Here is a 24,977-nt window from a genome sequence, read left to right as displayed (position 1 = left end):
TGATGTTCATAAACATGTGGGTTTAACCAAGGACTCTAATGTAATATATGTATTTGTATGTATGTGTCTCAAGATTCCTTTGCTTTTTTTTTTTTTCCTATTCTCACCTTTTATAGTTCTTACTTTTTTAGATTCTATATTAAAAAATTTACTTCTTCAGATATAGGTTCCTTCTCACCTTTTCTCTTTCCCCTCTCTAAAAATCCACTCAGTGAACATTTTTTGAATGCCTATTGTGTGACAAAGGCACCAAACTTCCTGGAACTTACAGACTAGAGGGGGATGTACGTGTTGATCAAATGATCACATAAATAAATATATATGTATACATTGTGATTAATGCCATTCAATCATATGACAAGGAGACTTGACCTTATATAGGTATGTTAACATCTGAAGGACAAGTGAGAAGAGATGGGTAGGAGGTAAGAGGAAAGACATTTTAGGTAGAGGGAACAGTATGAATGTGGAGTAAGGCACAGAGGGAGGCAGAACTGAGGCTTTTAGAATATAAGCAGGGACCAGTGGTGGGCAGGGACTAAATCATGCACGGCCTATGAGGCTATGCAAAGGCCATGTGAGGATCTTTCAACTATCCTGTCTTTTGTTAAGTTGTACTTTCTTATTCATTCATCATGTTAGAAAGATAGCTTTCTCTCTATCTCTATCTCTATTATTGTGTAAGTTAAGATGTACAAGGTGTTGATTTGGTACATTTATATACTGAGAAATGATTACCACCATACCATTAGCTAATACCTCCATTCCATTACATAATTACCATTTCTTTTTTGTGGTGAGGACGTTTAGGATCTACCCTCAACAACCTTCAAGTACAGCATATAGCATTATTAGCTATAATCACCATATTGTATGTTAGATCCCCAGAACTTGTTATTCTCATAACTGGAAGTTTGTACTCTTTGACCAATACATCCCCATTTCCCCCTTTTTTTTTTAAAGAGAAGCTGAGAAAAACAAGAACAAAAACACCTGCATTTAGCCAGGAAAATCACTAACAATGTGTGTCCAACAACAGATACAATTGGCTTAATAGTTACCAGTGCATTGGAGTTACATATAAACATTACATGTTACCCTTCTAATGTAGTTCTTTTAAATAAAATTCTAACATTTCAAGCTACTATGGTTGGTTAGTGTTATACAAAAATCTTGAGGTGCCTGGGTGGCTCAGTTGGTTAAGAGCCTGACTCTTGATTTCACCTCAGGTCATGATTTCACGGTTTGTGGGACCGAGGTCCCCCCTCCCCAGTCAGGCTCTGCACTTACAGCTTGGAGCATGCTTGAGATGCTCTCTCTCTCTCTCTCTCTCTCTCTCTCTGCCCCTCCCTCTCTCTCTCTCTCTGAAAATAAATAAACTTTAAAAAATAAAAATAAAAATAAATAAAATTTCTGAGGCGCCTGGGTGGCTCAGTTGGTTAAGCATCCGACAAAGGCTCAGATCATGATCTCACAGTTTGTAGGTTTGAGCCCCGCAGCAGGCTCTGTGCTGACAACTCAGAGCCTGGAGCCTGCTTCAGATTCTGTGTCTCCCTCTCTCTCTTCCCCCCACTCTTGTGCTGTCTCTCTTTCTCTCTCTCTCTTCTCTCTCTCTCAAAAATAAACATTAACAAAACCTTAAATATTACATTATTATTTTATCAGCCATACCCTTCTAAATAATGCAATGATTAGTTATTAATTACATTAACTGCATTATAATTACATTAGACCAAAGATTTCTTTTTTAAAAATATAGTTTATTGTCAAATTGGTTTCCATACAACACCCAGTGCTCATCCCAACAAGTGTCCTCCTCCTTGCCCATCACCCACTTTCCTCTCTTCCCCACTCTCCATGTAGTCTGTTCTCAGTCCTTAGGAGTCTCTTATGGTTTGCCTCCCTCCCTCTCTGTAACTTTTCCCCCCCCATGTAGACCAAAGTTTTTGATCCACCTGCACAGTTGTGTGATCAGTAAAGACCCAGAATTATGGAACAAACATAAAATAACTGTTCTCCCTGCTTCCAGTCTCTCCTCTGCAAAACATATTTTACTATATTAAAGTAAAACATAATATATAAACCACAGCATATAGGGACAGTTTCTTTTTAGACGTTTATACAACACTTGCCTATTCCTCTTTAAAAGGAAAAAAAAATAAAACCACGGTCAGATACAGAAAACATCTATCCTTGTCATTTTATATATTCTAGCTCCGAACATATCCTAAGAAAATTGTCAATAACTGAGTTCTGATACTAAATCTAACTATGAATATTGCACACAATTCTCAGAGGAAGATACTTAAGATAGGAATGTCAAGTTTTAAAGAAATGGGAAAAAAGAATCTCTGCCTATTCTTAGGTATTCCATAGTAATGCTGAATTCTAGTTGTATTTCTGGGCCAAGCTCTGTGTTTGCTTTAATCCCAGGGCTTGGCTAATGTGAAGGGAGTATTGTTTTTCCACCCTCTTATTTATAAATTCACTACGTCTACTTTCCAGTGAAAATGTCTTTGAGAAAGATGGAGAAATTCTGTGTGCTTATACGTGCACATAAAAATACAGGAACCTCACAGGGTCCCTATTCATGACGCAGCAGAGTTATAAAGGGTCTAAGCATTTAAATCTAAAAAAGATCTCATTATGATGTAGCTTTAAAAATACGGAGTGGATGACAAAGGCAGTGTTATAGTGAGGTTGTACTGAAAGGCTGCCTTTGCATTTGGAAATGAAGCTCCTGGAGGAATGGATCAATCAATGCGTGACTAATGGTAGTTTGCATACGGGGAACTCATAAAATTCACGCCTGCAGTGACTGTTTCGCAGAGGCTGTTTCTGGGGCTGCTTCAGACATACAGCCTTTACTCCACTGCCACAGCCCAAGCTGGTGTGCCTGCTGCTGCAGCTTCACGTCGAAGCCCACTGTTTGAAGCTGCACTTGACTGCATCCCTCCAGGGTTCTCACGCCACGAACAGAGCGGTCCAGGAGGGGTGGAGCAGGCGGCAGTGCAGGCTGCTGGGCGACCGTCGGGACCTCTAGGTAGCGGTTCATTTAGCAACAGCTTTACCTTTCTCAAATCGTTCCCTTGTTTGGCTTCTACTAATTTAAATCCGGTTTGGCAAATTCAGTTTGCAATTGAGAAATCCGCCTTTTGCATCTCAGAAGTTGTTTTGATTTTACCTTCAGCGGTTTAATCTCTCCTGCCTTCCTCTCTCTGGGGCTTTCTATCTGGCCGGGCAGGCTTTGCCCCGTTCTGCCTCAGGCCCGCCCTGCTGGCGTTTCGCCTGCACTGAGCAGCCAGGCAGAGTGGCTTTCACAGACGCTGCTCAGTTTCAGTTTCCCACATTAACCTCCCTCCCCTGGACTTGCGCTGTCTGCTTTAAGAGCTGTTAGCAGATTTCCTCATTCACACTGTGCATTTTTTGAACCTGTCTGTGATGACTCCTTAGAAATTCTTCTTGGCTTACTGATGAGTCACTTAGACTGTGTCTGAGTTTCAAAAACGGTTCTCTGACCAAAGTTTTCAATCCACCTACACAGCTGTGTGATCAGTAGAGACCCAGTATTATCAAATAAACATAAAATAACTGCTCTCTCTGCTTCCGGCGTCTCCTCTGCAAATTCATTCCGAGGTTCCTGCCTGACTGCACTTCCTAAAGTATAATCATGGCCATTCTACTCCCTTTCTTGAGAAGAAAGCTAAATCTCTACGATTGAGCATTCATGGCCATCAGCAGCTCCAGCCTGCCCTTCCCAACGCCCCTCTCGCTCTGCCCAGTGTTGGCTCCCCATCCCCACCCCTGTGAGCTTTGTCCTTGACAGGAGAGGTGTCTGCTTGTCCGAATCTTAGAGTCCAGCTGAAGTGCCACGTATTCCGTGGGGTCCTTCTCCACTAGCCCTGCCAGAAGTCACCCTGCCTCCTTACAATTCCCACAGCTCTTATCAGCAGGTGTTTCTTTACACTTAGCGCCTTCTACCCTACGTGCTGAGTGTGTACGTGCCGTGCTTACTAGATGGTAAGCGGCATGAGGGCAAGAGTCCTCCGCTCAGACACCTCTGCATAGTCAACATGCCCACCCCGCCTGACTGATCATGTGCATGTGTAGGTATTTAACAACTATTTGCTGAGTGAGACAATGCCAACTTGTAGCTGTATCTAGCTGCTGTTTGGGGTCAAAGGCTTATTCTGCGAGCAGGTTTGGGCCATCCTATCACTCTGCGTTTGCCATCCACAATAATATGGGGGTGGAGGTCAGGTGACTGTGATGTGACCTAAACATTATATGGGTAGGAGAATGTGTATATGTCCTCTAAATTTCAATAACAGAGATGGGAGGAATATTTATGAGATCTGATCATGTTAGGTACCATATTTTGTGAAATTTTAAAAATATAAAATAGCATAGTAAGTGCCTATCATTCCAAAGGTCAGCCCAGCAGACAGATGTTGGTTGAGCCCCCACTAAGTGACAGGCACAGAGAACACAGAGGGGAACAGATACAGTTCCTGCCCTGAAGGGGACAGTGGAGCAGTGGAGCCAGAACCGTTTGCACCTGAAAGTGTATAGTAACCCTGTGCTGTCTTTATGAACAAGGTACTGTGGTACTCCAGAGAAAGAACCAGTAAAGTTTGCCTGGAGAAGGCAGACTACAGAGCAGACAGCTAAATGTCTTAGGAGCTTTGAACTGAAACCAACCTATATTCTAATCTTGGCCCTGCTCCATCCTAGCTCTAGGACCCTGGATGAACTGTTTAAACTGTCAAAACTTGGTTTTGCAGCTGTAAAATGAGGATATGACCTGCTAGAGTCTCAGTAAAAATGAAAAGAGATGATGCATGCTAAGTGTTGGATATAGAATTTGGCACATATTAGCTGCTCAATAAATTTTAAAAAGAAAAGGGTTGGCACATTTACACTGGGCCATGAAGGAGAAGGGTCCCTCTAGGTGTAAAAATCGGCACGTCTTTGAAATGGACAGAATATGTGGCTAGGGTGCTGGTGAAAATTTATTTGTATACCTCTCTCCTTAAGAACCTTCCTGTACAGCCTCACTGAGCAGTCAGCAGACCCGAGGCTCTCCTGAAGCCCTCCCTCACCTGCAAGCTGATGTACCATAAGGAAGCCCATCACTGCTTCCCCTCTTCCGGCCTGCTCATTCTTCATTTACTCACCAAATGCTTTCTGTGATCAAGTACCATACTAGTGGCTGGATATAGCACTAACGAAACAGATACTGTCATTACAAACCCATAGAGGAAAAGAGAAGTGAATATATAAATTTAAAATGTGTATTACTGCAACTCACACTAAGTGAGTGATATGTAGGAAGCAATCAGAATGTAGTGACAAAGATCACTGAGGTCAGGAAGTAACCTGGCAGAAAAGCCAAGTGGGCTAATCAGAGTCTCTGCCTTGGGAGTCTGGACTTTTTCATACAAAGGGAGAGAAGAAAAGAGGGATGAAGAGGGGCTGTTCTGGAGCCGCCTCACTTCCTGCCTTGCCTGCTTCTTTAGCTCTTCTTGAAGTCCCATAAGACCCTACCCCAGACCTTTATAATAACTTCTTTTACTTGCACTAGTTTGGGAGGGTTTCATTTTCTACAATAAGCAGCAAGTGCTAGACACAACACTAGCAGCCAGGGCTGGAAATAAAAATAATAAAGCCAAATAATCAATTCAATTGGCAAAAGGGAGAAACGGACGACTTTACAGGTAAATCCAGTTAGAATGTGAAGGACAGAACGGAGAAGGCCCATGAGCCTTGTTCACATACCTCTTCTAGCAACTTGTGTTGGCATAATTACTTATGTGACTATTTGTCCCACTGGGACATGAGCCCCTGAGAGAGATCACATTTACATATCTACTGGGTCTAGAACAATGGGTGGCATCAGAAGATGATCGATGAACGTACAACTGAATGAACTAAAGGAAGTAGGAAGCCTAGTAATACGGCCACTGAAATATTACAGTTTTATTTGTCCATTTTCCCCCCAGTGCGTTTCTGAAATTCAGTGTAAAGTATTACAGGATTAAAAAGTATTCCAGCCCAAAGTGAACGGAGTGCCTCCTAGGTACCAGGAGGATGGTATATGGCTGTATACCGTGTATGTGGTGTACATGGCTGGTCCTAGCCCTGAGGAGCCTGCAGTGTTGTCGCTCCATCCCACCCCCTACCCTAAGGACAGCAGTCAAACAGCCAGCAACCTCCTTTGCACACCAGTGAGAACCAGAGTTATTTATGGGTTTGCCATTCTTGCAACTTTGAAAGGAATTTTATAATCAGCTTTGGTCACATTTCTCAAATGCTGAGCCGTTCAGAGATGCCTTAAACACAGCTCATCTGTGTATGTTTTGCTTCACTTGCTGGACCACTAATATCCACACACTAATGAAGGCAGTTCTCTCAAGAATCTTCTTGAGGAAGAAAATACTCTTTGTAGACCAGTATCCAGGCATCATGGATAATGCTATAATTTAATTGCCTTTTCTAACATCTACTTTCTGCCAGCGGAAAAAAAAAATATGCATGAGGTGTTGTCATGTTCTACTTGGCTGACTTTTTGGGAATTAACACCAGGGGTACAAATCAAAATTAACTTTTTTTTTTCTTTTTGGCAGGAAACCAGGATTAGAAGGAATAATGAAGATTTGAAGGTGGAAAAAAATGAGATGTGCCTTCTCAAACTTTAAAGTACATTCACATCATCTAGGAATCTGATCAGAATGCGGAATCTGATTCAGATGCTTGGGGTGGAGCCCAAAATTCTGCATTTCTAATAAGCTCCCAGGGGATATACATGCTGCTTGTCTGCAGATGTGGTTGGCATAATAATGGCCCCCAAAGACATACATGCCCCCAGTCCCCTGGAACCTATGAATATGTTAGGTTACACACAAATTAAGATTGCATAGAATTAAGGTTGTTAGCTGACTTTGAAATGGGGAGATTATCCCGGATTATCTCAGTGGGCCCACTATAACCACAGCATCTTTCTAAGTGGAAGGAGGAAGAAAGTCAATGTTGGACTATGCAATGTGAGAAAGACCTGACCAGCCACTGCTAAGTCCGAAGATGAAAGGGGGCCATGACCAAGGAGTGCAGGCAGCTTCCAGAAGCTGGAAAAGGAAAGAAAACAAATTCTGCACCTACAGCCTCCAGAGAGGAACATAACCCTTGCCAACATCTTGATTCTAGCCCAATAAGAACCATCTGGATTTCCAATTCCATCAATGTAAGATAATCAATTCATGTTATTTAAAGCTACTAAATTTGTGGTGATTTGCTACAACAAAGGGAAACTAGTACAATGGGCCACAATTTGAGGAGTGAAGGTCTACACCGTTCTTCTTCTTAAAATGGAGATGTCTTTCCCTTGCTCACCAACTAATCTCTTTTAAAAAAAATACACCATCCTGTTCCCCCATCACACACACATATTTTGAGGGAATTCTAACTATTCATTCAAGCCAGATTTTGTGAGGTAAAGTGACATGAATCTGACACAATCTTTGCCTCCAGGAACTGACAAAACAGTGGGAAAATAAGGCAAAATCGTAAATAACAACTAGTTCAAGGATCATTTTTACAAAGAAATCATCTGATTTCACGTGTTCTCTCTGCTCTCTTTCACTACCCCCAACACGTTCCCTTTGCTTTTCACCTGGACTCTGGAAAAGCTTTCTGATTGGATTCTCGGGGTTGGTTTCTCCTCTCTCCAATCCATCTTAAAACAATCACTGTACAATTAATCTCCCCAAAATGGTTGAGTGTGCTTATCTGACCAAGGGAAGGAGCCGGCAATGAGAAAGGATTTGAGCAGAGGAAAGACAGGAGGTGAATTCTGAAACAAAGCCCTGGAGGAAATGAAGGAAAACGGTTATCAATATCCATGTGGAAAAACAAGGTTTGGAAAGGAGTGGAGATTCTTCTCTCTCATTCTCAAATTCTAAGAAAGTGAAGATATAATGGAAATTTGAGATCGTGAAGAGGAAAATGTAAGGAGACTATTTCCTACGTGAGAGTGTTAGAGCTTGCTTCAGGGCTTAAAAAGTGGGAACAGGCTTAGAGCTGCCTTATGGGAAGGTGATGGGAGTGGCCTCTATACGTGGAAGAATGCTGAGCAGGAGTGAGCAACCACGAATGTTGGATAGTGCAGATTTGTCATGATTTTCCCTAGACTGTTCAGTAAGCCCAGAGCAGAGAAAAGGAACGATTCAAGGTTATAAACTCTAAGGAACACACTAGGACATCCTAGAGCTCAGGGATATGGGGCATGAGAATCATAAATGTAGCCGATCAAGGCATCTGTGGTCTATGAAGAGGGATGATGGACTGGGAGTAGGGAGAGGCTGAGGGATGAAAGATCCTGTTGAGAACCCAGAGCAGATGTCAAAGAGAGCAAGAGGCTGAGAAAGGTCATTATAAAAAGGATGTGGCCAGAGAGAGGATGTTAGATACTTCCAGTCCGTGGTCCTCGTCTTCCAGAGTGTAAATATAATCCTTTTCCTAAAGACCAGCCCTTCACTTTTTTCAAGGAACCAAAAGTATGCCCCAGAATTCCATCTGTTATGGAGTAAATGTATGTTCTTCAGCAGTTTTTTTTTTTTTTTTAAATCAGCTGTGCTTCCCAAGCTTTTACCACATTGGCCAAGCTCCTCTAAGTGTATCTGACTGAAATGTGCTTCTATAAAAGAAGCTTATTGTTCCTGAAGTGGTTGGATCTGAGCAGAGGACTGTGGGACCTGCACCTGTCCTGGTTGGGCTCCATTTATCCATTAAAGGAATCTAAGATGGCACTAACACTTTTAGGAGCCACACCAATTACTGGCTGAGATGGAGCTTCCTTTGCTGCTAACACACCCTAGGTTGTTTCTGTGACCAGTGTCCCCTGTTCCGTACTTGTGCACCAACTAGAATGCAAGTGTAGGATTTTGCATTCACCTTTGTTAAATTTCAATCTGTAAATTCTGACCTATCCCTCAAGCCAGCTGTTAGCCTTTAGAACCTTGCTTTTGCCACCAAAATCAGGGAGTGCATTAGCCATTCCTTCTGACCTTGCATCATTTTTTAAATTAGTTGAGATCTTGTATATCTTATCCAAATTGATTTGAATTTGGATGGGCCAGAGCCAAGTACAGAAGCCAGAGTATTACTACAAGAACTTCCTTCGGAGCTAATATTTACCTCCTAATCCATGTTCATTTGTTTATTCATTCAGTCAGTCACAATGTACAGACTATGCTAAAAGCTGGACTGTAGGTGGTGACAGATACACTCCTTGACCAGCTTTGGAGTTTATAGTGTAGGAAGGCAGATGGTTGATGAATGCTACAGAAGGGGAAATAAAGATGCTTTGGGTGCTGATAACAGGAGAACCTATCCTAATCTAGAGTCAGGGAAACCCCCACCTGAGAACTGAGGATGAAGGGTGATTAAGACCCAGAGGGGTCAGGGGGGAAGAGATGGGAGTGTTCCAAGAAAAGCACACAACATCTGTTAATGGACAGGACAGAGTGACTAGGAGCATGTTCAAAGCAATGATGGTCCAGGATTGTGGGAGCATTAAAGGTTCAAAGGAAGGGGATTTTGGAGGGAGCTGGATTGAAAGGCATGGGGCAAAGATGTGCAGGGCCCTGCAAGCCATCTTCTAATTTTCAGCCTTATTCTGAGGGCAAGCCATCAAACGGTTTTACTCAGAAGAGGAGAGTGATATTTGCATATTCGAGAAGGTCACTGTGGTCTCTATGTGGATTAGCAGGAGGAGGTCAAGTGGATGGCAGGATTCTAATGCAGTGTCCAGGGAACAGAAAATAGACAAAGACGGGGCAGTTTAAAGAATGACTCACTTACAAATTAGTTGGGAGGAAGTGACTGATTTGTGTGTAAGGAGATGCGAAGAACGAGGAGGACAAAGGAATATGGATGACCCAGGTTTCTGACTTGAACATTTATGTGGATAGCGGTGTCATCTGAGAGATGAGGAGCCATGGTAGAGATGGAGCACTATTCTTGAGGTATCCACATATGCAGATACTTAGAGAGCAGCTGAACCTCTGAATCTGCAGCTCCAAGGAAGAACTTAGCCAAGAAAACAGATTTGGGCACTGTCAGCATCAAATATTGGTTCTCAGCCCTGACTGCAAACTGAAATTACCTGGTGAATTTTAAAAATATTCCAATACCCAGGCCCCATCTCCAACAATTAAATCTGGGCATGGTCATTGATTATTTTTTTGCTTTCTTAGTGATTTTAATGTCTATCCAGACTCTGAGAACCATGAATGAGAGATATGGGAAGTCATAGATAGGGTGGGGCAGTGTGGAAGAAAAAGAAAGTGGCATGGGACAGACCTCCTTTTAGGTATAACTGCTCACCTATCAACTCATTTACCTGAATGCACTATCTAGCCGCCCACACCTCCATTATTTACGCAACATTATACCTTCAAAAATATCAGTTCTAGTTTAGGACAGTTTTACTTTTAGAGAGGGCATTCCAGTTATCTACTGCTTCATAAAAAGTCACCCCAAAACTTTGTGGTTTAAAAACAGCAACCTGTAATTTTTCAACATTTTTGTGGGTCACGAATCTGGGAGGAGTTCAGCTGAGTGGGTCCGGCTTGGGGTCTCGTGTATGTAGATGGAGGAGCTAGTAGAGTCAGGCAGAGGAATGCAGGTGCAGGTGGGGTCTGGCTGGGCATCTCTCTGTATTTATGTATCTCAGCAATTCTCCGTGTGGCCTCTCCTTGTGGGCTAGTCTGGGCTTCCCCACGGCATGGTGGGCTTAGAACAGTTAGATTGTTTCTACGGCAGCCCAGGGGACCAGCACGGGTGTCCCAAGTAGTAAAAAAAAAAAAAAGAGGGGTGCCTGGGTGGCGCAGTCAGTTAAGCGTCCGACTTCAGCCAGGTCACGATCTCGCGGTCCGTGAGTTCGAGCCCCGCGTCAGGCTCTGGGCTGATGGCTCAGAGCCTGGAGCCTGTTTCCGATTCTGTGTCTCCCTCTCTCTCTGCCCCTCCCCCGTTCATGCTCTGTCTCTCTCTGTCCCAAAAATAAATAAACGTTGAAAAAAAAAAAATTAAAAAAAAAAAAGAAAAGAAAAAGCTGAACCACCTAGCTTCAGAAGTCACATAGTGTTACCTCCTTTTTACTGTCCTGGTCAGCTAGTTCCAAAAACCTACCTAATTTTAAGGGGAGGGGCACAGACCCCACTTCTCAATGGGAGAAATATTGTTATAGCTATTGGAGAATACAATCTACTCAAAGGGTTGAAAACAACAGCCACCACCCAGATTTCTTTCCATCAATTCTAGATCTATACCTTGCAAAGTCACTGTACATTTGAGGGAAGAAAAAGCAAATTAATTTAACTGTTGTTATAATACTAAATGAAAATTGGTATCTTAAAGTTATACAACTTCTCTAATTTCTAGAAATAACCTGATGACTTGTAGACCAAGAGATACTCACATGGACTTTTCTCCCATCTAAAGAAATAGTCAAATTAAAATCAGATAACCAAATGTCTTAAATCTTTTAATTTAGTCCATGATAAATTTTTCATTGTAGAATTCTGACCTTTAATCTGGCACTTGTAGGTTTAAAAAATATGTATCAAATGGCTGCTATTAGCAACACTGGCCCCTGTAATCCACATGGAGACAAGGAATGAGCTTCATACACATTTCATTTTATCCATTTAGCTAGCATGGATTCAGTGTCTCCCTGCATGTTTACTGTACTTGTGCTTGATCCCTCATATTTTCCCAGAACTGCCAGTTAGATTTGCACAAAACTTAGGGCAGGGTGAGCCCCTGAGCCCACTGGAAGCCTGTTTTCAGCCAGCCTGTTACACCCACACCGTGTTAGGACTTGAGTAAATATTCTGTCTAGTTATTTTCTCTGATGAATTCCACATTTGGACTTATTAGTGAGGACACAAAAAAAGGGGGGCAATGTTATTTTTACAGGGAATTTTGGTTTTGAGATTTTAATCAGAATAGAAAAGTAAGGTGCTTTTAATTGATCTTCTGCTTCTAATTTAGAATATTCAGTAAAAATCATTCCTCCCTTTCTTTGGAATTTAAGCTCTCCACTTTGGGGGAAAAAGGTAATTAATGAAGTCTACTTTCCCCATGGATTTTTTTCCCTTTGCTCATTCACAGAACTTTTCAGATAAAGAGTACCACGGAGATATAAGTCACTATTACCAGTTAATCAATACCAGAATGAAAAAGTTAATGACCCATTAGTCAATACCAGAATAGAGGAGTTAAATTAATCTCTCAATTATATCAACTTTGGATATTTCTTCATTGTGGCATGAAGTAAGGAGACTATCTGAACGCCACAGAAACCAGGAACACTCACTTTGGGGGAAGTGTACTTGTTCACCTACATACTATGTTTTAATTCCAATGGGTTTGACCAAGTCAAAACACACAGGCTGGTTTCAACATCAGTAAAAATTATCATCCGACTGATTAGATTTTGTTTTCCCCATAATTTAATGAGTTTCACTTGCTTTTCCTCTAAAAGCAGTAGAAAGTTAAAACTTGTTTGCACATTCAGCCTTAGTTGAAGAGCTGAAATTACAATCTCAGCCAATAAAAAAGCCAAACAGGAACAAATGTCCACTGATGGATAAGTGGATAAAGAAATGTGGTATGTACTGCAATGGAATAGTAGTAGCCTTAAAAAAGAAGGAAATCCTCTCATATGTGACAACAGGGAAGAATTTTGAGGACACTATGCTGAGGGAAATAAATCAGACACATGACGAATATGGCATGACTCCACCATATGACGTATCTAAACAGTCAAACTCCTATAGAAGCAGAGAGTAACAACAAGGGTGGCCAGAGTCTGGGGGAAAAGAAAATGAGAAGTTGCTGTCAACAGGTATAAAGTTTCAGTTATGCAAGACGATTAAGTTCAAGGGATGCGCTGTGTGACACTGTGTCTACAGTCAACAATAACACATTGTATGCTTAAAGAGAGTAGATCTCATGTGAAGTGTTCTTACCACAATAAGAGAAAAACTGTTAACTTTAAGTTACATAACTGATCCCCATCATCATTTCAATACATTTTTACTGGTAATTATTTTCAAGGATTGAGAAGCAGAGTTCTGAAGGGTCTGTAGACAGTGTGGCATTAGAAATGCCCTACTAGTGAACAACAAATGGAGCATAGGGCTGGTTTAATCAAATTCCTTTATTTTACAAGAAAGCAGGTACAGAGAGGTTATGTCCTACTTTTGAATTGAGGCAGCTAATTTGTATCACAGCTAAGACTGACTCCATGGTCTCTGATCCACGACACAGTCCCCTTTTCCAGTCTTATAAGACACCTATAAGGTGGGAAGGACCATGAATTCACCCAACGTTAGAGTTGGAGAGGGTTTTGGAAATCCTCTACATGAATTCTCTCATTTGGCAGATAAAGAAACTGAAGTCCAGAGAGGTTACACAGTCTACCAAAGGACACACAGTTTTTTCAGTAGAATGAACATGTTAGAAATAGACTACATTTTTAATAGAAAATGGGACCCACAAATCATCATTGGTCCAAGAAGTTAAGAACCCCTATACTAGTGGCAGTATGGCTCAGCTTGCTAAGGGAAGGAGGATTCTGGAGTTTGCATTTTAATTTACTAATTAACAATGGTTCTCAAACTTTCTATTAATTCTTTTCAATGAACATATAAATCTCATGCTTTTTCTTATATGATTGAATTTCAAAATAGGTATTTCTATTTCATTTTTTACTATAAATGTTTGCTATATGCTCAAATATTGTGGTACCATGGAAATCTCTCTCTGCGGGAAGCGGAGCTGAACCCAAGCCACGCTCCCCACGGGATGCTCCCAGCCAGTGACTGTGATGGTACATGGCGGTGGAAGATCATTCCCAAAGGATACAGGACCCTTCCAGCCGACAGCTTTGGCCTTAGGACTCCCCTTCCGCGGAAACATCCTTCAAACCACACTCCTAGCTCAGACTCTTCCTACCCGACTTTCCCTTCATCTCTCTCTTCTTTCAAAGACACCAGACCTGCACACAGTGTGTAGACTCTCTCTGCTTGCTCATGCTTCCTCTCTCTTTTTATAAGCACTCCCCCCCTTCTCCTACCTCTAAGAAATCTCTTGCTCCTCTAATCATCTGGCATCTACCTCTTGGAGGACTCAAACAAACACAAACAGGCTTTTTCTAATTACTCCTGTCTTTCCCCACTGACATTCTAATGCTTGCCCCAAACCAGGGAGACATCATGCACTCTTTCCTCCCTTCTTCCTCATGGCTGAGGACCTCCATTACAGAATCTTGGCTCAGTTATTTAGCTCTATATTGGTTAACAAATATTTTAGGGGCATAAAGTCTATGATACTGCTATTACAGGAGTCACTGGGTACACAACTAAATTAAAAGTCCATTTGTGTTTATAAGGAGCATGTAATCAAGTTGTAGAGAAATGATGTACAGAGAAAGAGAAGCTTTAATAATAACACAAGCAGCACACTTTTAAGTGCTGAATCTATCTAATCTCATCTAATCTAATCTAACGTATCTGGATAGATTTTTAGTGCTCAAGGTCAGAAGAGAGAAAACCATTGTAGCCTTGTCATTTTTTAAAAAAATCTGTACCAACTGGATAATTTAATATGAAGGATCATTGTGAGAAACAGCTAGAGTATTGGTGAAGCGCCCATAAATTCCAAGAGGTTGCCAACAGAGGTGAGTTCTTCCCTGTTGCCCAAAGTCTTAATTTTTGGTGTGTTCTTGTATATTTTAGCATTAACCATCTCTGTTTACATATACCTCTCAGCCATAGTGCAAAAGGGGCTCCTTTTCTAGCAAAAGGCTGGAAGCAGGGGGGCAGGAGAAGCCGAACAGAAACACTGTGAATTCCAATCATGTAACCTAGAAAAAGCAATGTGATGCTAATCCTGCAATAGTAAATTTCTTCTTATCCCCTGAAACTGATGCTGACATTTCCATTTATTCATTCAGTTCCTTTAGACTCCCTGTCAAATCTCTTCTAGTTGCCAAGCAACAATAACAGCAGTTCTGTACATAAGCATTAGGCAATAACTATTGTCAATGTTTCTCCTTCCTTTGAAAGGGAAATTTAATGACCCTTTCCTATGAGAAAATGATGACAAGAACCTGTCTGTGGTGAAACTTGGAAGCTGTTTGTGTGGTTTGTGTTTTTGCTGTTCGAATTCAAGGACTGGGCTCAACTGATTTAAACACTCCTACAAAATTATGAAATTAAGATTTGCCTCAAAGCTTGCGTGATTTGGTCTTTAGAAACAACTGTGTATCATACACCTGAAACTAATATAATACTGTATGTTAACTACACTGGAATTAAAAAAAACAAACACAACAGTGTATCATTAAAACTATTCCACATCCTATGAAATGAGTTCTCTGTTAAATGAAGTTAATATTTCACAGATGCTCTGATCCTGCTAAAATTTCTTTAATCAAATGCTTGGGTTTTTCTGATCATACTCCACTCCACATAAAGCCTTGAACTATATTTTAGTATTTTGTGAAAACACAGATCAAGATAGTTACAGGGAAAAAAAAGATAAAATGAGACATCTGCCCATCTGTTGAGGACAGACTCTAGGACACACAGTCTACCTCAGTCATCTGTAGAAATGTTGAGATGACCCTTCTCTGTCCCCACAGTGGACTAGAGGCTCTTCTATTCTTCCTTCTTCATTTTAATGACTCTCTATGATTACTGTTTACAACCCAATTTACCTCTATAACTTTACCAGCTCTATAAGCTATTTACAATAAGTGGTATATCCCAACAAGTATATTCTAGACTAAGCTATTCCCCATTTCCATATCATTCTGTTTTCTAGCCTCACTTATTTTTTGTGAAGCTTAGCAATAGCTATAAAAGTTTGAAAAAGTCAAGTCCAGTTTTATGTTCTTTTTCTCATTTGGGATTTTTATTTATTTAATTTTTTCTAATCTCAATTCTATGTGAGTTTATATTTTGAGTTCCAGACAAAAATGCTAATTAGAGCTCCTCTTCCATTTTTTAAGTTGTAAAATAAACAGATGAGCTCCCCAAGATCTTTTATAGTTTACATGATTCAGAGCTCATAAAGCTCAATTTGTATTTGCTGACTTTGTTAAGTGGTATTATTACCATGTCCAATCTACAGATTAGGAAACTGAGGCCCAGAAAAGTTAGGTGACTTGCTCCAGACTGCTCAGTTAGTAACTGGGGGGCTAATAATCTCTGCCTCTGTCTCCAAACTCCACAACCTTACCTCACTTGAGATCACTTCCCAAGCATACATGGTTCCCTAAAGTTGCATAGGGATCACTCTTTGTTGGAATTAGATATCAGTTCATAACTGGACAGTCAGCAAATATTTTGTAACCCCATTTTACAAGCAAGGATCCCGTCTGCTTTCCATCACCAAATTGTACTGCAGAATTGTATTCTATTTAAACTGATTTATAATAATGCATGAAAATATCTGACTAAAAAGTTTGCCTATGTCAGTTCTAATAATTTTTTCTTAGTTGACAATTACATATAAAATTTTATAAGTCAATTTAGCTTGATAATCTAGTGTTTTGTATGAGAAATAATATAATAGTAACAACTGAGCCCTATATCCTTAACTCATCCATGAGTTTCTAGTGTTGAACTTCCTAAAAAATATGTCATTTAGAAAAGAGTTGTAACAAGTGACTATATCCCAAATAATAAGGTCCCTGATTAGTGTAAAGATTTTGTTCTGGGTATCTTTCCTCAACAAAGTGAGATATGGGGATTGTTTTTTTCTTCCTTTGGGTTCTTGGGTTCTTCTTTTTTTTTTTATTTCTTTTTTTTTCTTTTTTTGGTACATCAGGATATGACGAGTTTTACTCACCAAAGGACCTCATTTGTTATGAGGACACCTTCCTGAAGCCACCTGTATTTGACAACCATCTTATGAAGATGCTGCTTTTTTGTAGAACTACAGGTAGTCAGTCAACCTAAGCAACCCTACTTTCTGTTTTTAGAAGCAATTTAAAACTTGCTTTATTTAATAGCAAAGAGAGTACTAAAATATGATGACAATTCCATTAGCCTATATTTCAGTTTTCAAGAAGGCCTGAGATTTTGCAAAATATCATGAATGGGAAATGTAGTCTCTAAAGAACTTAACTATTCAAGTAGACATGTTCATTCATTCATTAGTCATTCATTTGTCTAACTGTATTTGGGGGTCAACTCTGTGTCAAATCCAAGAATATGAAGATAAGAGGGGCCCAATCCCTGTCCCCAAGGAGTACATAGTCTCATGGGGAGAAGACAGAGCTAACCATTGCAATCTGCATAGTGGTTTTGGAGCAGAATGCAGAGAGCCCTGCTGAAGCTAAAAGGAGAAGGGCAAAGAATTCAGGTAGGGCAGGAAGAAAGAGAGAGGAGATATTCCTCTGAAAGGGCTCCTGAAATGGAAGTGAATGAGGGCCAGGTGTCTGAGGAGGAGATGGAAACGACTTTTGCTAAGGCCTACAGGCAAGGAACATTGGAGGTCAGGATGGTGGCAGTGAAGGGGGTCTGTGGGGAAGTGCCAATAAGTAAGGTGCAAAAGAAGACAGGGTCAGATCTCAGAGGATGTACGTCACACTAAGGAGACTGAACTTTGATGGGAACGCAAGCTGGTGCAGCCACTCTGGAAAACAGTATGGAGGTTCCTCAAAAAACTAAAAAGAGAACTACCCTATGACCCAACAATTGCACTACTAGGTATTTATCCAAGGGATACAGGTGTGCTGTCGTGAAGGGACATGTGTACCCCAACGTTTATAGCAGCACTATCAACAATAGCCAAAGTATGGAAAGAGCCCAAATGTCCATCAACGGATGAATGGATAAAGAAGATGTGGTATATATATATACAATGGAGTATGACTCGGCAATCAAAAAGAATGAAATCTTGCCATTTGCAACTACGTGGATGGAACTAGAAGGTATTATGCTAAGTGAAATTAGCCAGAGAAGGACAAAAATCATATGACTTCACTCATATGAGGACTTTAAGAGACAAAACACATGAACATAAGGGAAGGGAAACAAAAATAATATAAAAACAAGGAGAGGGACAAAACAGAAGAGACTCATAAATATGGAGAACAAACTGAGGCTTGCTGGAGGGGTTGTGGGAGGGGGGATGGGCTAATGGGTAAGGGGCATTAAGGAAATCTACTCCTGAAATCATTGTTGCACTTTATGCTAACTTGGATGTAAATTAAAAAATAAAATTAAATTAAAAAAAAAAAAAAAGGAGACTGAACTTTAAGTCCAATGGCATTTCCAACTTAAATCGTTACAGTTATAATCCAATAATAGAAAGATATTTTAAAATAAAACAGCCACAGAGAATGTCAACAATAAATTTCAGTTGTCTTGGATATTACACCTTAAGCTGTTATTTTCTCCTTTGGACTAAAAGCTGCCTGAGGACAGAAATGATTGCCTCAAAAGTACCTTCTCCTTTTCAATTCATCCAACAGTGGATCCACTAGAGGTAACTGATGAACTCATTTCATCACAAGGATTTTATTAAGTATTAATTTCCCACAGTGCTCCACTAGGTATTGTATAAAAATACTGCATACACCTGTTCTCAGGTCTCTAAAAGCTTATAATTTAAGACAAAACAGTTGTTATTATTCTTAATTTTCAGAACTAAAATGTCATTGCCCTGTGTGACAGATTGAGAAACAAACTAATCATAAGAAGGCCATAAATGCACTAAAATAAATCAATGTAAAATTATAAATGATCACAGAATTTTCAGTTGTTTATTATGATTTATTTTATTGAGTTGAGAGATCTATTAACCTTTTGCTATAGGAAGATGGAAGGTACTAATTGAGTTGGAGGGGCCCTACTCTCATTGTCATGCAGATTAATAACATTTACAACTTAAACATCACCCTCTTTCAAAACAATGCCAACGTTTTGATAAGTTACTGAACTGCAATAGCAAAAACACCATCTACTTTTAATCTTCATGTGCATATGTGACATTGATCATGACAAGTGGATTGGTGTGGCGTCTAAGCCAATGCAGGGAGCATTCACACAGAACCTTTGTGGTTGGGGCGCTGACAGATCGGCCTCCTTCCCTTACTGGCTGGATGTCACCTCTGTTTTGAATAAGACACTTTTTCCGGCTGAGCCTACAGTATCACTCTATCCAACTAGCCATGTTTTGCAAAGAATCAATTACCATGACTCTGATTCTTTAAAGTGCTTTTCCTTCCCATAACCCAACTTTAGAAGCTGTTCAATCCATCCATCAACAGGCGTTCAGACGAGGGCTAACCTTTGGTCAGTACTCTGGTGCCAGACCCAACTTCTCAAACAGGGAAACACATAGTCTCACCCAAGATTAAGACTAAGAGTCAGTAAGAATGTGAAGCCATGATATAAAAGGGGCACGTCGTTCTGATATTGTTTGTTCAATACTCAATAAGTAAAAACAATTTCGTATTAAAATAATATATGCAATATATTACAGAATACAATGGCTAAAAATTTGTGTTGATATCTAAGGTAACCCATGAGACTCCAAACAAATTATGTATTGTGGAAAATGGTTTTGACCATGTCCTCGGAGACCTGGGGTCACAAGTTTGTTCTCCTGCCCTGAGGGTATTTTGGTGGAAAACTGTGGGAAGCAGTAATGTAGTGGAAAGAGGACAGGTTTTAGAACCAGACACAGCACAGTCTGAACCCCTGCTCCTCCGCATTTCCTGAGAGTCTGACTTCGACCAAGTCACGTCACCTTAAGCCCCCTTGTCCTCAGAATGTTATTTAATATGAAGATCTGTAAAATAGGTAGCACAGTAGTGGACAGAGCTAGGGTGAGCTCTAAAAAATACCACATAAGTCACGTTCCTGCTTAAAAGCTTTCAGCAGTTACTTTTGTCCTTTGAATAAAGCCCTACATGGCTCTCTCTCAGGTTCTAAACCTTTTGGGGCACAAATTCCCTTTGGCGGTCTGGTGAAACCTATGGGTCTTAGAATGTTTTAAATAAAATACATATAAGTATAAAGGCAACCATCATTCATATTGAAATAAAGTTAAAATTTAAAAAACGTATGCTACAGTAATATATGTGCTACTCTATTAACAGCAAATCGCACAATGTGGCGGCCGTTTCAATAGCTATCGTAATTTTGAAGTAGTGAGGAACAAACATCTCAGGGTTGTCTGCAGCAAATGTAATTTGATATGAAGAGATCTGTGGTTTCTAGTTGTGAAAGTCACAGATACTCCTGCTGCAACTGTGGGTTTTCTCCTTTCCCTGCATTCATAATCAAAGGAGATGCTAAATTTCATTTAGATGTGAGTGAAGATGAAAATGTGTTTTTTCTCATGCAAGTTTGTGGAGCCCTGGAGTCCACCCGTGGATCTTACGGAGGTCCAGGAACACAGATGAAGAGCCAATATCCCACCAACACTGGTTCCTGCTGTGCTCACTTATCTCATCTCCCCTTCCCATCCCTTTGCCCATTACTTTCTGGCAACAGGGAGCACTTGATCTTCAAACACATTCCATTGAGCCCACCTCAGGGCTTTTGCCTTTCTCTCTGGAATCTGCCCTCAGGTCTCTGCATGGTGCTTCTTTCTTGTTGTCTTCATCTCAGCTCAAGAATCACCTCCTCTGAGAGGGCTGCCCTGACCAACCCCATCTAAAGTACCCCCTCCCACAGCCACCCTCATCGTTACACTATCTGAAATTATATGTTCTCTATTGACTCTCTGTTTCTCTGTCCTAAAGAGCAAGCTCCATGGGAGCAGGAACCTCCTCTACATGTTCAGCGCCATCATCCCAGCATCCAGAACAGTGGCACAAAGTAGCAGTCCAACACGTCTTTGCCAAATGAAAGAAAAAACGTGGAGACTCCATTAGTGCTACTTCTCTCATCCTTCACACTATGTTTTAGGTACTGTGAGGATACAAGGAGATAAAAGACAAACTCTGGCCTTCAAGTAGTTTATGGTCTAGTGGAGGTGGGAGGTAGCCCTGTGGAAGGTGGAGAGGACTTCTCACTCTGCTGTACAACCATGGACATATCTCTTCTAGGGCCTCAGTCTCTACAGTAGCAGATAAATGGCTTGGACAAATTTATCTTCGTGGTCTCATACCATGGTCTCATATGGTTCATGATCATGAGGAGCTAACAGTGCAAGGTAGCATATATAGGAAGTGAGGGGTTTTGACCCTAAGGGGAGGAAACTTCACAGAGGTGGACAAGACTTGGAAGGGCTTTGAAGTGTAAACAGCCTCCAACAAATAACGAGAAGGGGGATTTTCAGAGTCATGAACTTCCAGCTGAAAGAAACTTTATAGGTTATCCAGCAGGACCACTAGGTAATGCTATGGACATCTCTGTATGAGGCCATTTCTGGAGATGTAACATAATACCCCAGATGTAACCCAGAATGTGGCTGAGAGTATGAGCTGTAGAATGGCACTACCCGGGTTCAAATCCCAGCTTTGTAGCTTACTAGCTATGTAAATTGAGGCTAATTGCTTAACTTTTCTGTGTCTCAGTTCTGCCCTCTGTTAATAACAACAGTATTAACTTCACGGGGTTATGGTCAAAATTAAATGAGAAAATGAATGTAATATGCGTTAACACACACTTAGTAAATGTTCCTTATGATTCTTTCTGTTGAATGTTTTTTTAAAAATATTTTCTAAATTTATTTTTGAGAGACAGAGAGCGAATGGGGGAGGGGCAGGGAGATGGAGACACAGAATCTGAAGCAGGTTCCAGGCTCTGAGCTGTCAGCACGTAGCCCAATGTGGGCCTCGAACTCACAAACTGTGAGATCATGACCTGAGCCGAAGTCAGATGCTCAACTGACTGAGCCATCCAGGTGCCCCTGCTGAATGGTTTGCTAGCATGTCAAACTTACTATGTATCCCCCAAAACCACTTTTCTCTTCTTCCACTGCAATTGAATTTTTACTAGCTGGAGACTACATTATCCAGTTTGTGAAGTTTCTATAAGCCAATACAGAAATATATCGTACCTTTTCCTTGACATTCACATGAGTATTGAGTTCAGCCATCTTGCTTCTAGTGGAATAAGCCCTGTAAAGAAGGAAGAAAAGATTAAGTCTAAAGTTTTAAAATTGATTTCTCAATGTGTTATTTTAATGCTCTCTCCCATGCTGAAATGCTCTCGTTCAGCCATAATCATAAATACCATTTTATTTTATTTTTTTTTAATTTTTTTTTATTTATTTTTTTTTTACTTTATTTATTTATTTTATTTATTTTTTTTTTTATGAAATTTATTGACAAATTGGTTTCCATACAACACCCAGTGCTCATCCCAAAAGGTGCCCTCCTCAATACCCATCACCCACCCTCCCCTCCCTCCCACCCCCCATCAACCCTCAGTTTGTTCTCAGTTTTTAACAGTCTCTTATGCTTTGGCTCTCTCCCACTCTAACCTCTTTTTTTTTTTTTCCTTCCCCTCCCCCATGGGTTCCTGTTAAGTTTCTCAGGATCCACATAAGAGTGAAACCATATGGTATCTGTCTTTCTCTGTATGGCTTATTTCACTTAGCATTACACTCTCCAGTTCCATCCACGTTGCTACAAAGGGCCATATTTCATTTTTTCTCATTGCCACATAGTATTCCATTGTGTATATAAACCACAATTTCTTTATCCATTCATCAGTTGATGGACATTTAGGCTCTTTCCATAATTTGGCTATTGTTGAGAGTGCTGCTATGAACATTGGGGTACAAGTGCCCCTATGCATCAGTACTCCTGTATCCCTTGGATAAATTCCTAGCAGTGCTATTGCTGGGTCATAGGGTAGGTCTATTTTTAATTTTCTGAGGAACCTCCACACTGCTTTCCAGAGCGGCTCCACCAATTTGCATTCCCACCAACAGTGCAAGAGGGTTCCCGTTTCTCCACATCCTCTCCAGCATCTATAGTCTCCTGATTTGTTCATTTTGGCCACTCTGACTGGCGTGAGGTGATACCTGAGTGTGGTTTTGATTTGTATTTCCCTGATAAGGAGCGACGCTGAACATCTTTTCATGTGCCTGTTGGCCATCTGGATGTCTTCTTTAGAGAAGTGTCTATTCATGTTTTCTGCCCATTTCTTCACTGGGTTATTTGTTTTTCGGGTGTGGAGTTTGGTGAGCTCTTTATAGATTTTAGATACTAGCCCTTTGTCCGATATGTCATTTGCAAATATCTTTTCCCATTCCGTTGGTTGCCTTTTAGTTTTGTTGGTTGTTTCCTTTGCCGTGCAGAAGCTTTTTATCTTCATAAGGTCCCAGTAATTCACTTTTGCTTTTAATTCCCTTGCCTTTGGGGATGTGTCGAGTAAGAGATTGCTACGGCTGAGGTCAGAGAGGTCTTTTCCTGCTTTCTCCTCTAAGGTTTTGATGGTTTCCTGTCTCACATTTAGGTCCTTTATCCATTTTGAGTTTATTTTTGTAAATGGTGTGAGAAAGTGGTCTAGTTTCAACCTTCTGCATGTTGCTGTCCAGTTCTCCCAGCACCATTTGTTAAAGAGGCTGTCTTTTTTCCATTGGATGTTCTTTCCTGCTTTGTCAAAGATGAGTTGGCCATACGTTTGTGGGTCTAGTTCTGGGGTTTCTATTCTATTCCATTGGTCTGTGTGTCTGTTTTTGTGCCAATACCATGCTGTCTTGATGATTACAGCTTTGTAGTAGAGGCTAAAGTCTGGGATTGTGATGCCTCCTGCTTTGGTCTTCTTCTTCAAAATTACTTTGGCTATTCGGGGCCTTTTGTGGTTCCATATGAATTTTAGGATTGCTTGTTCTAATTTCGAGAAGAATGCTGGTGCAATTTTGATTGGGATTGCATTGAATGTGTAGATAGCTTTGGGTAGTATTGACATTTTGACAATATTTATTTTTCCAATCCATGAGCAGGGAATGTCTTTCCATTTCTTTAAGTCTTCTTCAATTACCTTCATAAGCTTTCTATAGTTTTCAGCATACAGATCCTTTACATCTTTGGTTAGATTTATTCCTAGGTATTTTATGCTTCTTGGTGCAATTGTGAATGGGATCATTTTCTTTATTTGTCTTTCTGTTGCTTCATTGTTAGTGTATAAGAATGCAACTGATTTCTGGACATTGATTTTGTATCCTGCAACTTTGCTGAATTCATGTATCAGTTCTAGCAGACTTTTGGTGGAGTCTATCGGATTTTCCATGTATAATATCATGTCATCTGCAAAAAGCGAAAGCTTGACTTCATCTTTGCCAATTTTGATGCCTTTGATTTCCTTTTGTTGTCTGATTGCTGATGCTAGAACTTCCAGCACTATGTTAAACAACAGTGGTGAGGAGTGGGCATCCCTGTCGTGTTCCTGATCTCAGGGAAAAAGCTCTCAGTTTTTCCCCGTTGAGGATGATGTTAGCTGTGGGCTTTTCATAAATGGCTTTTATGATCTTTAAGTATGTTCCTTCTATCCCGACTTTCTCAAGGGTTTTTATTAAGAAAGGGTGCTGGATTTTGTCAAAGGCCTTTTCTGCATCGATTGACAGGATCATATGGTTCTTCTCTTTTTTTTTTGTTAATGTGATGTATCACGTTGATTGATTTGCGAATGTTGAACCAGCCCTGCATCCCAGGAATGAATCCCACTTGATCATGGTGAATAATTCTTTTTATATGCTGTTGAATTCGATTTGCTAGTATCTTATTGAGAATTTTTGCATCCATATTCATCAGGGATATTGGCCTGTAGTTCTCTTTTTTTACTGGGTCTCTGTCTGCATAAATACCATTTTAGAATGTAAAAATGCTTTCAAGCTAAGCATTTGTCTTAGATATGTTCTAAAAGCATATTATAACTCTAGAAGACAATGTAAAATCTTTTATTCATTCTATATTGACACGAAAAATGACAAAG

General features: G+C 40.4%; 1 protein-coding gene across 1 annotated transcript in view; it reads right to left on the bottom strand.

The window, feature by feature from the left end:
* The window catches only part of SPATS2L (spermatogenesis associated serine rich 2 like), a 169,011-nt gene that overhangs the window by 62,295 nt on the left and 81,739 nt on the right, over positions 1–24,977 (bottom strand). The window contains 1 exon segment of the mRNA XM_030325740.1: positions 22,093–22,153. Within this exon segment, the coding sequence (XP_030181600.1) occupies positions 22,093–22,131 (39 nt within the window). The 5' untranslated portion in view covers positions 22,132–22,153.

Source organism: Lynx canadensis, chromosome C1 (genome assembly GCF_007474595.2).
Source record: "Lynx canadensis isolate LIC74 chromosome C1, mLynCan4.pri.v2, whole genome shotgun sequence".
Classification (NCBI taxonomy): domain Eukaryota; kingdom Metazoa; phylum Chordata; class Mammalia; order Carnivora; family Felidae; genus Lynx; species Lynx canadensis.
This window is presented reverse-complemented; position numbering and strand designations above follow the sequence as displayed.